General features: G+C 47.6%; 1 protein-coding gene across 1 annotated transcript; it reads right to left on the reverse strand.

The window, feature by feature from the left end:
• Positions 1–367: 367 nt before the first annotated feature.
• On the reverse strand, positions 368–14671 carry GIPC3 (GIPC PDZ domain containing family member 3). The gene is made up of 6 exons (XM_054981382.1): positions 14429–14671; positions 11913–12098; positions 7785–7965; positions 5562–5674; positions 4526–4607; positions 368–519 (listed from the first exon to the last, which is right to left on the reverse strand). The coding sequence occupies exons 1-6, from the start codon at positions 14669–14671 to the stop codon at positions 368–370; spliced, it is 957 nt and encodes a 318-aa protein (XP_054837357.1).
• Between the last annotated feature and the right edge of the window lie 671 nt (positions 14672–15342).

Consider the following 15342-nt stretch of genomic DNA (forward strand, 5'->3'; position numbering starts at 1 on the left):
CTGAGCCCAAGTCATGGTGGGGGCAACATCTGCCTTCCCTGGGAGCTGTCCCAGGTCCTGATCTGTTCACACTCAAGGCCAGACTCCTCAAGGCTTTGTTCACAGGACCCCAGCATCTGATGCCAGGATGGTTGGAAATGACAGGATGGCTACAGGTGTAATGAAATTTCACCCATGTTTTGAAATCTAGCCAAATCCTAAAATTCTAGTTTGAACTTCTGAATGCAACCTTGAAACAGAACTTGGAGACCAGGAAAACAGGGATTGGGTGAGAGACCTGGGGCATGCCAGGGCCAAGCAGAGGAAAGGAGGAAGATGGATGGGGTGATGAAGAAGGCCTACCCTCCACAATCCCACCTCACACCCGCTACTTGGAGCACCCCCTGGCTTCGCAGATAGCTGTCCAGACCTCTGCCACAAATTCATCTGGAAATGCAAATTCACCCAGCAGTGAATCAAGACCCCGGGCAAAGTCTTCAGGGCTCTGGCGCTCCTTGGCCATCTCTACCATGGTCGATGCTGTGGAAAGAGGGACCACTATTAGCATATAGCATATGTATGTTTAAGATGTATTCAGTTTGTAGCAGAGTAGCAGATTTGCACATTGGACATAATGAGAACTCACTCCCAATGTTTAGCTCTATAAAATACTTTACTACATTACATAAAAGGATTTTAAAAAGTTACATTCGGAATAAAACAAGAAATGGCTGACTGACTACATCTTGCTAGCTAGAGGGACTAACTTAGACTGAAGACAGACTGTTACATCTTAGAGAAATTAGACTGAACAAAGAGCAATCGACTTCTGTATATTTTTCTACTTAATTGCATCCCCCCCCCCCCACGCACACAATAAACTGGTTGCCCAATAGAGAATCCTAATCCTAGTTCATTAAGCACAGAGACTCCCATTCCCACGGTGGGAAATCTTACTGGACAGCTAAGTGAGTACACGCAAATAAGTTTTATAAGTAACACAAACAACAGTTTAACTCTTTCATGACTGAACGTAAACACTTGCTAATTCCCAACAGTATGCAATAGGCTCCTCTCCCTCCTGTTTAATAGTAATAATAATAACTGCACTTATATAGCACTCTTCTAGACAGATTAGTGCCCCATCCAGAGCAGTGAACAAGTTAGTGTTAATACTATCTCCACAATACAGCTGAGGAGCTGAGGCTGAGAGGCTTACCCAAGGCCACCTACTGAGCTCACGGCAGTAGTGGGATTTGAACCAATAAAGTGCTGATTTGCAGCCGAACCACTTAACCACTGCGCTATAGCAGCTTTCCATCCTCCAAATTCCTTCTCTTGGATTGTTCATTCAGCAATGAATGATCTTCCCTCCCCAGCTGAACTCAAGGATCTATATTACTGCAGCAAAAGCTGGCTGTGCATAGGGCCAATTGGCTGGATACCAATGACGTCACTAACCCACTTCCCCAAAACAATTTTCAACATTTCTAAAACGGATTGTGCTTTTTAAAATATTGGACAAAATGAACATTTAATTGCATAATCCTATTGAATATATGTAAGGCTTATAAAAATTTTCTTTAAAGGACACACAAAATTTGAACAATATTTATCTCTGTTCTAGTGTAGGAAAAGGTAAAGGTAGTCTCCTGTGCAAGCACCAAGTCATTACTGACTCATGGGGGGATGTCACATCACGATGTTTTCTTGGCAGACTTTTTATGGGGTAGTTTGCCATTGTCTTCCCCAGTCATCTACACTTTACCCCCAGGAAACTAGGCACTCAAAGACAGATCTTTGCTTTGCTGTAAACTGCCTAATGGGGCCTAGCCAAGGCCCCCAACCAAGTACTGGTTGCCCTATAGAGTAGCGGTCACAATTCAAAATACTATATGCAAACAATTTTGAATGCTCAATTTCTGTGTGTGTGTGTGTGTGTGTTGAGTGATGATGAAAATACTCCCAAAGAGTCAACCAAAAAAAGCATTAAGAAAGGTCTGCTGCAGAAGGTTTATTTCTTAAAAAATAAATAAAAGTGTTAACTCTTTTGCTCCGGATGCATCAGCAGAAGGAGAGAGATTCTGGCCCTCTTGGCACTCTTAAGACTATACAGTCGACACTCTAAAGGAACTTCTAAAAAGTTTCTGCTTAATTTAGTTTGTAGAAGTGAAAGAATTGCACTGTGGGATCATACTCAGTACCCTGTTTCTGAGAGTGGCTGGCTAGCTGGCTCCAGGAAGCTTGCAGAACAAGGCTAGCAGAGTTAAACTGTTGTTTGTGACCCCAAAAAACGGTAACTAGAGGTATACTACCTCAGTACATGGAGGTTCCCTATAGCCAGGGCTTTTTTTCTGGGGAAAGAGGTGGTGGAACTCAGTGGGTTGCCCTTGGGAGAAAATGGTCACATGGCTGGTGGCCCCGCCCCCTGATCTCCAGATAGAGGGGAGTTGAGATTGCCCTCCGCACCGCCAAGCGGCGCGGAGGGCAATCTCAACTCCCCTCTGTCTGGAGATCAGGGGGCGGGGCCACCAGCCATGTGACCATTTTCAAGAGGTTCCGGAACTCCGTTCCCCCACGTTCCCCCTGAAAAAAAGCCCTGCCTATAGCTATTAGCTACTGATGGACCTCTGTTTTTCCACAGGTTTTCCTCTACAAATCTGTCTTCATCCTGTCCGAGTTGCAAGTGTTAAATTTGCACACAGGGCAATAAAAGGTAGAACCAAGCTACATATTCAGCAGATTCATGTGGCCAAGGACTTCCGGGAAGAGGCCACACACCTGGGGACTCACACACATGGGCCTGCTCTAGTATATTCCATCTTGTTGTAAGCTTCATGTTTCAGCATGGTATAGTGGTTGGAAGACTGGAGTAAGATCTGGGAGAATCCCCACTGGCCATGAAGATCAGTGGCTGACTTTGGACTTGTTGCTCTCACTTGACCTCGCAGGGTTGTTGTTGTGAGGATAAAATGCAGGTGGAACGAACCATGTTGTATGCTGCTTTAGGTATGACGATCCAAATATATTTGTGTGTCTATATATGTGCCTCTGAACATCCGTGCTGAGAACCCAGGTCTGACTCTTAAAAGTGGGAGGGGGAGCAATTTTATTTGGTTGTCTGTTTCTACCCCCCCTTTCTCCCAATGGGAACCCAAGGTGGCTTACATCATTCTCCTTGTCTCCATTTTAATCCCACAACTCTGTGATATAGGTTAGTCTGAGAGTGTGTAACGGGCCCAGGGGCACCCAAAAAGCTTTCATGGCAGAGTGGAGATTTGAACCTGGGTTCCCCAGATCTTAGTCCAGCACTCTAACCACACCACATGGCTCTCAATATGGTCAGGGTGATCTTTTCCAGCCTTCATCATTTCCCTGATCAGAAATGCTCTTCTGAGGTGGCTTTAAATTCCAGTCAGAAACACAAAGTAGGATCCAGACCAAGGCCGTTTCCACACGGCTCCCCGCTGCTCGTAACAACCCGGAATATCGTGGAAAAAACGTGGAAGATCGCGTTTTCTAGCACAAGATTTGCACGATGTCACATGACGTGGCGCAAATCTCGTGCGAGAAAACGCGATCTTCCATGGTTTTTTTGCGATGTTCCGGGTTGTTACGAGCAGCGGGGAGCCGTGTGGAAACGGCCCAAGTTTTCTGCTAGGGCTCTTCTGTCAGCAGAATAAAACTTCTGTGTCTCCTCCCCTTCTGCTGCAGGTAGGGTTGCTAACAATTCCTGGAGTTTTGGGGGTGGAGCCTGCAGAGGGCAGGTTTTAGGGAGGAGAGGGAATTCGTCAGGCTGTACTGCCATACAGTCCCCCCTACAAAGCAGCCATTTCTCCTGGGCAATTGATCTCTGTCTTCAGGTCAGTTGTAATTCCAGGAGATCTCCAGGCCCCACCTGGAGATTGGCAACACTAGTGGGGAGGAACCTCGTGGCGTATAATGCCATAGAGTTCACCCTCCAAAGCAGCCTTTGTTTCCAGGGGAACTGATCGACATGGTCTGGAGATTGGTTAGAAATTCAGGCAACACCTGGAGGTTACAGAGCAACAAGGGAATAAACCTTTCTGGAGGGAATCAACTGATCTATTAACAAGCACAAACAATCTAAAATTATTTAAACAATATTATTAAATTATTAATTTTTATAATTATATATTATGAAAGTGCAAAGTGCTCCAAGTGTTATTAATAAATAATTCTTCCAATAAATACAACAATAAATACAGTAATACATACAAAAATAATTAATCCACGGGCCTTCCAAGAAGGTCCCACTGGTCCAAATACTACAGAACTGAGCCTACGGGCTTTGCCAGCTTATAAAACCCCGTTTCGTCCACCACTTCTTCACAGGCTCATAACAATATTATAGACATCCAAATGCTCATAGGATCTATTCTTTCATGATCACCTAGTTGGTGCAACAATCCGACGGACTAGAGCTGGCTCTGTAGTATTTGGACCAGTGGGATCTTCAGCCACTCCTGACACGAAGGGGCAATTGAGGGCAGGGAGAGGGGTCAGTCGTCAGTTCTTTACTCACCCAGCTCCACATCCCGAATCCCCATGTAGCTTTCCAGCAGGTCGTCCACTTTTCGAGCTGCTTCCTCCTCAAACTCACTTGGCTGCAAAAGGGAGGGGAAGAGATCAGCCATGGTTTCAACACTGTGATTCCCCACGTCTCTTTACAGAGCTGCCAACGCATCATTTAAAAAATAAATACAGTCCTGGATGGAGCCACAGCAAGGTAGTATAGATGAGAGTGTGTCAGACTGGAGAGATCTGTGTTCAAATCACAGGTTGGCTATGAAGCTCACTGAGTGATTTTGGGTCAGTTCCCCACCTCTAAGGAGCCTGGTTCGGAGGGTTGCCAACTCCAGGCTGGCAAATTCCTGGAGATCTCGGGTGGAGCCTGGGGAGGGTCAGATTTGGTGACGGGAGGGAGCTCTATGGGGTATAATGCCATAGAGTCCACCCTCCAAAGCAGGCATTTTCTCCAGGGGAACTGGTCCCTGTCATTTGTTGATCAGTTATAATTCCAGGAGCTGTCCAAGCACCACCTGGAGGTTGGCAGCCCTACTGTTTCACTAGGTGACCCCTGTGGGAAGCACAACTCTGCCCCTTTTCCATTTCATTTTCACTGAACCAGTTTTCATTTTATTCATTCCGTTCACAGTTCATTTGTTTGGTGCCATTTTGATATGGCCTTTATAAGCCACAACCATAAAAGTCACTCCCATTCAATGGGGAAAAGGTTGTTGCAAGGAAACAGAAAAATGGAACAAAAGAAATGGTGGGTTCAAATTGTGGAGAAGCAGAACTGAAAACTGAGTTGAAACAGGGGGGCAATGTAATTCAGTAGTATCCTTACATAAGGCGAGGCATTTTTTGCTGCCTCTAACCGCCCCCCCCCCCCGCCCTGCAGTCCAAGTTTGCTCAACATCCTGGCCTACCTTACAAGGCTGTTTGTAAGAATTACTGCAATCATGTACGCCAAGTGCTTTTGAACGCCAAAAGTGTTGTATAAATCCTATGAGTGTGATACTGCCTTCTCCCCACCTCATCCAAGCCAGACTCACCGCTTCTTCCACGGTGGCAGTACCCTTTGCCCTTAGCCGTAGTGTCTCCCGACCGCTTGCCACTTTTCCCTCACTGGGGTTCTTGCTGCTCCGCGTCCGCTGGCTGATCATGTCTGCGGGGGGCGGGGGGCAGGCACACAATAGAGGGGCATCAGGTTTGGAGTACACCAAGGACACAGGCAATATTATCAGGATTTTCTTGTTGAATGAATTAGGACACCAGTTCTGAGTGTGCCTCCTATTTGTAAGGAGGCAAGCCCATGGCAGTAAGCAGGGCTTATTTTCAGCAGGAATGCCGTGGAACGGGGTTCCGGAACCACTTGAAAATGGCCGAGCAGCGCGGAGGGCACTCAAAACTCCCCTCTGTCTGGAGATCAGGGGGCGGGGCCACCAGCCATGTGACCATTTTCTCTGAGGGCAACCCACTGAGTTCCACCACCTCTTTTCCCAGAAAAAAAGCCCTGGCAGTAAGTCACACAGGGATGCACTGGGCAGCGTTCTTAGAAAATGGCCAATTCCTCTGCATATCTGTAAGAATAGTTAACAATTCCATCCTGATTGGTCAGAACTCCCCATTCCCCAGTAGAGACTGATTGAAAAGAGATGAGCTATGCCAGGGACTCGTGCAGAGATGCATCAGGCTTCCCCGGGAATGAGTAATTCCATCATGTGCTTACTGCAAAAAATGGCCGAAAGTTCTACTCAGATTCAATGCAGAGACACGGCAGAATTATCTAGTCTCCTAGAGAGGCTGATTGGAAGACTTAGGCCAGCAGCGACTCATGCAGAGATGCAGCAGGCACCACCCTTTGCCGGAATCTTTATTTAATGAATGTCTCTTTCCCGGTAGTGTTCTTGTGGCATGTGCTAGCTTGTCTATGTACACACTTCGGGAATTACAGAATGATGTTTTTTGGAGTGACTGATCCATGAATCCTGCTGTTTATTTGATTACTGCCAAATGTACCATTGCTACATCTGTGAGACACTGCCTGAAGACCTCAAGGGAACTGACAGGACTCAGTATTTCCAAAGAAGCTGGCTTGTTAATCTGTGAAAGGCCAGGGGGCAGGGGGACCCCAGTCTGATGCTCTGGTTTGAAATCCTTAGCTATGTTAGTTGTAAACAAAAAGTACAATGGGTCTGAACTTGGATGTAATGATTCAAACTGGATTTATGGGGATGTCATAGAATCATAGAGTTGGAAGGGGTCCAACCATCCAGTCCAACCCCCTGCCTCATGTAGGAACAGCCTAAGAAATTCCTTACAAGTATTCATCCAGCTGTTCCTCGAAGACTGCCAATGAGGGGGAACCCACCGCATCCCTAGGCAGCCAGTTCCACTGCTGAACTACTCTTAACGTGAAGAAGTTTTCCCTAATGTCCAGCCAGTGCCTTCCCTCCTGTAGTTTAAACCCATTGTATTGAGTCCTATCCTCTGTTGCCAAGAGAAAGAACTCCCTTCCCTCCTCTAAGTGACAGCCTTTTAAATACTTAGAGAGAGGAATCACGTTTCCCCTCAACCTCCTCTTCTCCAAACTGAACATTCCCAGGTCCCTAAGCGTTTCCTCGTAGGGCTTGGGTCTCCAGGCCCCTGATCATCCTGGTTGCTCTCCTCTGCACCCGTTCCAATTTGTCCACCTCCTTTTTGAAGTGAGGCCTCCAGAATTGCTCACAATAATCCAGGTGGGGCCTGACCAACGTGGTATATAGTGGGACAATGACATCCTGTGATTTGGATGTTGTGCCTTTGTTGATCCACCCCAAGATTGTGTCTGCCTTTTTTGCTGCTGCATCATACTGGCTGCTCATATTTAGCTTCCCATCCACACATATCCCAAGATCTTGTTCACACACTCTGCTGCCCAGAAATGAATCCCTCATTCAGTATGCATGCTTTGCATTTTTGTGGCTCAGGTAGAGAACCTGGCACTTATCTATGTTACATTTCCACTCCTTTTCCCCGGATTGACTAGCAATATTGGGTCAAAGCATAATTCCTTTGAGCTGGAAATCAGAAGAAGGAGATGCGTGGCTGTGGGTGAGAGCAGCACAGTCACAAATGGAGAGCTCCCTTCCACCCCGGACAGCCTGCATCTCTCTCTAAAGGGCACAGGCTTGTAGTCCACCATCTCCAGATATCTGTCAGCCCTCAGATATGGACAGTCCTTTGGGATGGATGCCTAAGGAAGTCCCCCTTCCTTCCCCTCCCTCGCCACTCACCAAAGGCGCGTTTGGGCTGCACGAGGCGCATAGTGAAAGGCTGGGCCTTGGGCATCTCACGGAGCATCTTGGCAACTTCATAATGGCGGCATCCCACGATGGTTTGGTCGTTGATGGCCTCTATACTGTCCCCAACGCAGACGGTCGGGATCCGGTTGATGATGCTGCCTTCCTTGATACGCTGCAAGGATGGAATATGTCAGGGTGGGGGAGTCAGGAACACAGAAGGGGAAACTGTCCTTCGGTCATGACATGTCCTGTAAGCCTTCTGTTCCCTGTGAAATTGAGCCCCCCCCCCCCAAGTGCTGTGGGAAGTGCCAAGAAATCTTATGGCGTCAGTTTCTGTCCCCTTTCTGAACCCCCTAATTGTTCTGTTCCGAGTTCAAATGTAGTAATGGTGGACAGGTGTTGACCACGGGGTCAAGGGGTCACGTCAGCCATCTTTACTCAGGTGGCAGAAACTCAAAGGTCAGGAATATCTCACCTTTGGCATGACATTCTCTCTTAAATCCAAACCCTGCCCCCCTATAAGCAATGAGAGGATACTTGCATTGGCCTGCCTTAAAGGGCTGTTGTATGGACTGCAACAAGATCATATCTGTGAAGTGCTCATCTATGCAAATACTAAGTATTATTATTAATCTACTAGATGAGATGAAAGAGCCACCTAGCCCAGTATCCTGCTTCTAAGGACAGCCAGCCAGATATCTCTGGAGTATGGAGGTGACAGACATCCATTAGTCTTGGTGGTGGGTCCAGCAAGAGTGCTTTAGGTTCTGGGACCACAGGATAAGTTTCCTTAGAGAAGGCCTTCTAGCACCTGATGGGCTTCACCTCTCAAGGTCAGGGAAGAAAATATTTGGAAAGAACCTGTAGAGCTTCATCAGGAGAGCTTTAAACTGATGCCGCAAGGGGAAGGGGACAATCAACATGGGGATTTCAATGACGAAGTGATAACAGCAGGGGCCCACCTGGGTAGGACAGGTCAAACAAAGGCACAAGGCTACAAGTGCCTATATACCAATGCCCGAAGTATGGGTAATAAGAAGGAAGAGCTTGAGCTTCTCTTGCAAACAGAGGGCTACAATATAGTAGGAATTACTGAGACTTGGTGGGATGATTCTCATGACTGGAATGTGCTAGTGGATGGGTACGAGTTGTTCAGGAAAAACCAGAAGGGTAGAAGAGGAGGTGGAGTGGCATTGTATGTGAGGAGAGAGGGCTTGATTGTCAGCAAGTTCTGGGGAATGTGGTTGACAGCCCAGTGGAAAGTATATGGGTAGAAATAAGGGGAGGAAGGGTATTATTGTTGGAGTCTGCTACAGACCACCTAACCAGCGAGAAGAAATGGATGCTGCCCTCCTTAAACTGATTGGTAGAGTATCCAGACATCAGAACCTTGTAATTATAGGTGACTTCAACTTCCCCGATGTGTGCTGAGAGACAAGCTCAGCAAAGCAACAAGACTCACACAACTTCCTGACCTGCCTGGCCGATAACTTTCTTTTTCAAATGGTGGAGGAAGCTACAAGGGGCTTGGCCATAGTAGACTTAATATTAACCAACAGGGAAGAATTGATAGATGGGGTGAAGGTGGTGGGGACCTTAGGGGGAAGTGACCATGTCCTCCTTGAATTCCAGTTGCTGTGGGAGGCCAAGGAAGTTCGTAGCCAGACTCGTAGGTTAGATTTTCGTAGGGCCAACTTAAGTGAACTCAGAGGCTTGATGAGAGTCATTCCATGGGAAAGTGTGCTGGAGGGGAAAGGAGCGAGTGAAGGGTGGGCTCTTCTCAAACACGAGCTTTTGCAAGCTCAAGCCCTCACTATTCCAGCAAGACGGAAACATGGTAAGGGCTCCAAGAAACCAATGTGGATGTACAGAGAGCTCCAGAATAAGCTAAGGGAGAAAAAGGAAATGTTCAGAAAATGAAGAGAAGGACAGACCTCTAAAGAGGAGTATATGAGGGTTACTAGGCACTGCAGATCAGCCATCAGAGAGGCCAAAGCTCAATATGAGCTGGGTCTGGCCAGGGGGCTCGCTACAATAAGAAAAACTTCTACATATATGTGAGAAGCAAACACAAGGTAAAAGAGGCAATTGGACCGCTGTTAGGTGTGGAAGGAGAAACTCTGATGGAGGACAGAGAAAAAGCAGACAGACTTAATGCCTTTTTTGCCTCTGTTTTCTCCCTGAAGAACTCGAGCCCATCTAGAGATGGTAGTAGACATGATAGGACACCTGGGGGGCTAGTTGACATTGACAGAGAGATTGTAGAGAAGCACCTGGCTGCACTGGATGAATACAAATCACCTGGGCCGGATGGGGTGCACTCAAGAGTGCTCAAAGAACTTTCTAGAGAACTTGCAGAACCTCTGTCCATCATCTTCAAGGCCTCCTGGAGGACTGGGGATGTGCCACAAGATTGGAGAAGAGCTAATGTTATCCGAATCTTTAAGAAAGAGAAGAAGGATGACCCGGGAAACTACAGCCCAGTAATTCTGACTTCTGTTGCTGGGAAGATATTAGAGCAGATTTTAAAGGGATTGATCTGTAAGCATCTGCAGGACCGCTTAGTGATCCGGGGAAGTCAACATGGTTTTGTCCCCAACAGATCTTGTCAGATCAACCTGGTTTCCTTTGATCAAGTGATGAGCTTACTGGATCGTGGGAACTCTGTCGACGTGATTTACCTGGATTTCAGTAAAGCTTTTGATAAGGTTCAACATGACAGTCTAATGGGGAAACTGGAAGACTGCGGACTGGACTGTAGGACAGTTGGGTGGATAGGGAACTGGTTAGAGGACCGCACCAAAAGAGTGGTGGTCAATGGCGTTCCATCAGATTGGAGGGAGGTGTCCAGTCGGGTGCCACAGGGCTCAGTTTTGGGCCTGGTACTTTTCAATATTTTTATCAATGATCTGAATGAAGGGAGTAAACGGGTTACTCATTAAATTTGCTGATGATACCAAATTGGGAGGAGTGGCAAACACCCAAGAAGATAAAGAGTTAAAATTCAACAAGACCTAAATACTCTGGAGAAGTAGGCGGTTGTGAACAGAATGCAATTCAACATAGATGTGCACAGTATTATATTTGGCCACAAAAATGTGAAGCAAAAATACAGGATGGGGGATACAATTCTGGGTAGTAGTGTATGTGAAAGAGATCTTGGAGTAAGAGTGGACTGTAAACTAAATATGAGCAGTCAGTGTGATGTGGTGGCAAAAAAGGCAAACTCGGTATTGGGTTGTATCAAAAGGGCCATTGCATCGAAATCGCAGGAGGTCATAGTCCCTCCCTATACTGCCTTGGACAGGCCGCACCTGGAGTACAGTGTGCAGTTCAGGAGGCCTCAATACAAAAAGGATGTAGACAAAATTGAGAGGGTGCAAAAGGGAGTGACAGGAATGATCAGGGGTCTGGAGACTGAGCCCTATGAGGAAAGGCTGAGGGCCTTGGGAATGTTTAGTTTGGAGAAGGGGAAATTGAAGGGGGACATGATTGCTCTCTTTAAATATTTGAAAGGCTGTCATTTAGAGGAGGGCAAGGAGCTGTTCCAGTTGGCAGCAGAGCATAGGACTCGAAGCGACGGGCTTAAATTACTTGAGAAAGGTACTGGCTGGATATTAGGAAAAACCTTTTCACGGTCAAGGTAATTCAAAGGTGGACTCAGCTGCCTAGGGAGGTGGTGAGCTCCCCTTCACTGGCAGTTTCCAAGACGGGGCTGGATGAATATTTGTCAGGGATGCTTTAGGTTCATCCTGCATTGGCCAGGGGGTTGGACTAGAAGGTCTGTATGGCCCCTTCCAACACTGTGAGTCTGTGAGTCTTTTGTCCCCAACATCTGATATTCAGCTTCTGAACTTGGAAGTTCCCATCTTAACTATTATCTCTTGACTGACGTTTTCTTCCTGAATATAGTCAAGCTGCCACTGCATCTCGTGGCAGTGAGTGCCACAAGCTTATTGCACATTTGGGAAATGAAGTACTTCCTGGACCTACTACAAGTCAGTCTAACAGCCATCACGGCCTCTTGTGGCAGTGAGTTCCACAAGCTCATTGTGTGCTTGGGCAAGGACATACTGCAGCCCTTCCCTTCACAGACACAGCCTGTGCCCCCCTCCTCACCTTGATGAAAGCATATCCAGCCCCATTGTCAGTGATGGTCAACCCCAAAGCGTCTTCTGTCTTAGTCACCTCCACCTCCTTGGTTTCCCCACGGACGTGAGCAAAAATGAAGTCCTCCAAACCAATCTGGCCACCTAGTAATTTCAGCATGTCCACCTTGTGAGTGTTGAGGGTGCAGAAAAGGATCTGGGAGGGAGAGCGACCATGTCATTAATACAGGGCACAAAGTTAGGGGGGAAGTCTGTCTCATCCAGCATGCAGAGTCAAAGGTCAACTGTGGGAAGTCTAGCCCACAGTCTTCCAGAAGCATCGATGTGGGGAGAGAGATTAATCTGAGCCAGTGCTTACTCATCAGCCCCACAACTCATTTTCCATGCTCTGGGTGAAATCTTTCTCAAAAGACAGCCTCTGAGAACAGCTTTACTTCACCATAATGACCTCACAACACACCCCAAGATAATCCATAAGGAATGTGATAGGGTGGTTGACTGGGAAAAGGCACGGGATTAAGACTCCAGGCTTTCTGGGAGGGAGTGCGTTCAAATCCCAGTTGCTGCCAACTTAGCCCACTTCTGTAAAGAACATAACATTAATCTCTTCTTATCGGGCGGTAGACCTTCCTTTGTCTACTGCTACCTTTCTAATCTAAAACAACAACCAACAACAAACTTAAAAGAGACATTCGCTTGGAGAGTAGATCCTGCAATCAGATACCAATCCTGTCCCCGTATCTCTTCATTCAGTAAGGGCTCCCATTTTATAACACCACCAACAACATTCGATTTCAGGATGACTTAACACCCACTCAGAGTGGTTTACAAAGTGTGTATCCCCACAACAAAACACCCTGTGAGGTGGGTGGGGCTGAGAGAGCTAGAAGCTGTGACTGGCTTCAAGTGGAGGAGTGGGGAATCAAACCCAGTTCTCCAGATTAGAGTCCTGCGCTCTTAACCACTACACCAAGCTGGCTCTCATGTCTGTTCATCTTTTTATCTGTTCATCCTTCCACCCTGATCTATGCCATAATCTCTTCACAATGCCCAGCTTTTTTTCTTCTCTAGTCAAAAGAGTAAATGGACACCAATATGACATCTAACAAAATGGCAATATTCAGAAATCGAGGAGGGAGTTTCAGGTGGGTGGCCCTGTTGGTCTGCAATAAAAAAGCAAGATTCGAGTCCAGTAGCACCTTAAAGACCAGGGTAGGAGCTTTCAGGAGTCAAAACTCCCTTTATCAGGGAGTGTTTGAGGGCCCAGCTACAAGTGAGGAATGACACTTGAACGGCAAGTGAACAGACTCGCGTGTATTCCTCCCTGTTCACTTGCGCTCCACTTGCACTCCACTCGATCACATAGTGATCGAGTGGAGTGCAAGTGGAGCGCAAGTGAACAGGGAGGAATACACGCGACTCTGTTCACTTGCCGTTCAAGTGTCATTCCTCACTGGTAGCTGGGCCCTCAGCCTCACAGGAATCTCTGCCGCTGTCATTCTTCAACTAAAGGAAAGTTCCAGAGCGAATTTTTTTAATTCCTCTGGAAGTTTGATAATACCCATTCAAGCCCCAATTGTGATAGCGGTTTCCATGTCTGGGGCTCACTTCGTAAATTCGTTTTGCAAGATTCATTTAAAATACTCGTAACACAATTTTCTCCCAGAAATTGTATGACAGTACGATGCAAATGTCACAAATGGTTACTGCGCTTGTAGGTAGGCTTGGATCCCACAGGAAATCTCAGCTGGTCCCGTGGCTAGAAGTTGGGAGATTTGGGACCCAATTCTGTATTCAGAGGGTAGGTGACTTCGAGGCCACCTTTCAGCCTATCTAACTTGGCAGGTTGTTCTGAGGCTAAAATGTCTGAGGAAGAGGTACAGTGTATGCTCACCTTCTCATTGGAGAAAAGGGCAGGCAAAAAGGGGGAATGAATCAATGAACAAAACTCTGAAAGTTTCAGACCTCTGACCTTGCCAAGTTTGCTGCCTTGAGGACCCTAAATTCGGTGGAAAGGCAGCATAGAATTGTTTCAAATAAATAAAGTTGGTCAGCAGCTCCTTGGGCAGGTCGTGGCACTACTGGAGTCCCTCCCAACCGTAGGGAGGCCAGACAAGATGTGGCACTCACCAAGACACACCCACCCAATCTTAGTCTTTTGGATATTATTGGCAGGGTGTCAAGAGAATATCAGAACCTACCACCACACCCTCTTGTCCCAGTGCTGCCAAAACAGGATGGAGGGCCTGAGAGACTGCCATCCTCCAAAGGGTTTTAGGAGTACGGTTGCCAAGCTTGGGTTATGAAATTCCTGGAGATTTGGGGGTGGAGCCTGGGGGATGGCGGGGTTTGAAGAGGAGCGGGATCTCAGTGGGGTATAATGCTACAGAGTCTACCCTCCAAACAAGCCATTTCCTCCAGGGGAACTGATCTCTGTTGTCTGGAGATCATTTGGAATGCTGGGAAGTCTCCGGATCCCACCTGGAGGGTGGCAACCCTGTTTGAGAGAGGGTCTGTCTTCCTCACCTCTGTTGGGGAGATGTTGAAGACCTCTGCGATTTTGGCGTAGAGCTCCTTGACATTGGTGAAGCCTTCGATCTTGGCTGTGGGGCTGCCGTGGGCCAGCTGGGTATGGAAGACGAGCCTAGGCCGCACTCGGGGTGGGTGGGGGGCATTTGTGGTGACAGCACTGCCTTGTGCCGGTGGGATTCTGCCCCCTTCCAAAGAGGCCTGGGAGCCCCCAGTCTCCTGGGGCACACCGTTCTCCATGGGCGTCCCCTCCTTCTGTGCAGCTGCGTCTCCGCTCCTGCCCCTCCGGCCAGACCTGCGCAGCATCGTGCCACCTTGCTTTCAAACAATGGGAGACGGCCTTAGGTAAATTATTGATGCTGGTGGCCTCCAGGTGGAACGGCAGGACTGTAATGGGAGCCCAGGGCTGGCAGGCTGCCCAGAAATCCAATCTCCCCCACCTTCCGCTGGAGAATTCAGAGACGTGAGCTGGACCCCTCTTCCCAACTGGCTGCAGGGGTCGCAGTTACAGGGAGATGCAAAGAAAGGGCCACCAGGGCTAGCGCACCCACAACTCTGTGCATTTGCCGAGGAATTCTGCCTCAGGGTTTTTTCCAGATGCTGTCAGCATGTCTCCTGGGAAGGCAGATGTTTTGCTGGTACACCTGGGGGAAGTGAAACCCAGTTTATTTATGTAGAGATTTGTAGACGTTCAAGTGTAGCTGACCAATTATATTTTAATCCAACCTTCCTCGAGGAGCTCAAGATGTTATCCCATTTTATATATATTAAAATGTGTGTGTATTCTGAGAGTGGGGGGGGGGAGAGGGAGAAAGAGTTGCCAACCTCCTGGTGAGGACTGGGCCTGGAGACCTCCTGGAATTACAGCACATCTTCAGGCTACAGAGATCAGTTCCCCTGGAGAAAATAGA

This window comes from Eublepharis macularius, chromosome 5 (genome assembly GCF_028583425.1).
Source record: "Eublepharis macularius isolate TG4126 chromosome 5, MPM_Emac_v1.0, whole genome shotgun sequence".
Lineage (NCBI taxonomy): Eukaryota > Metazoa > Chordata > Lepidosauria > Squamata > Eublepharidae > Eublepharis > Eublepharis macularius.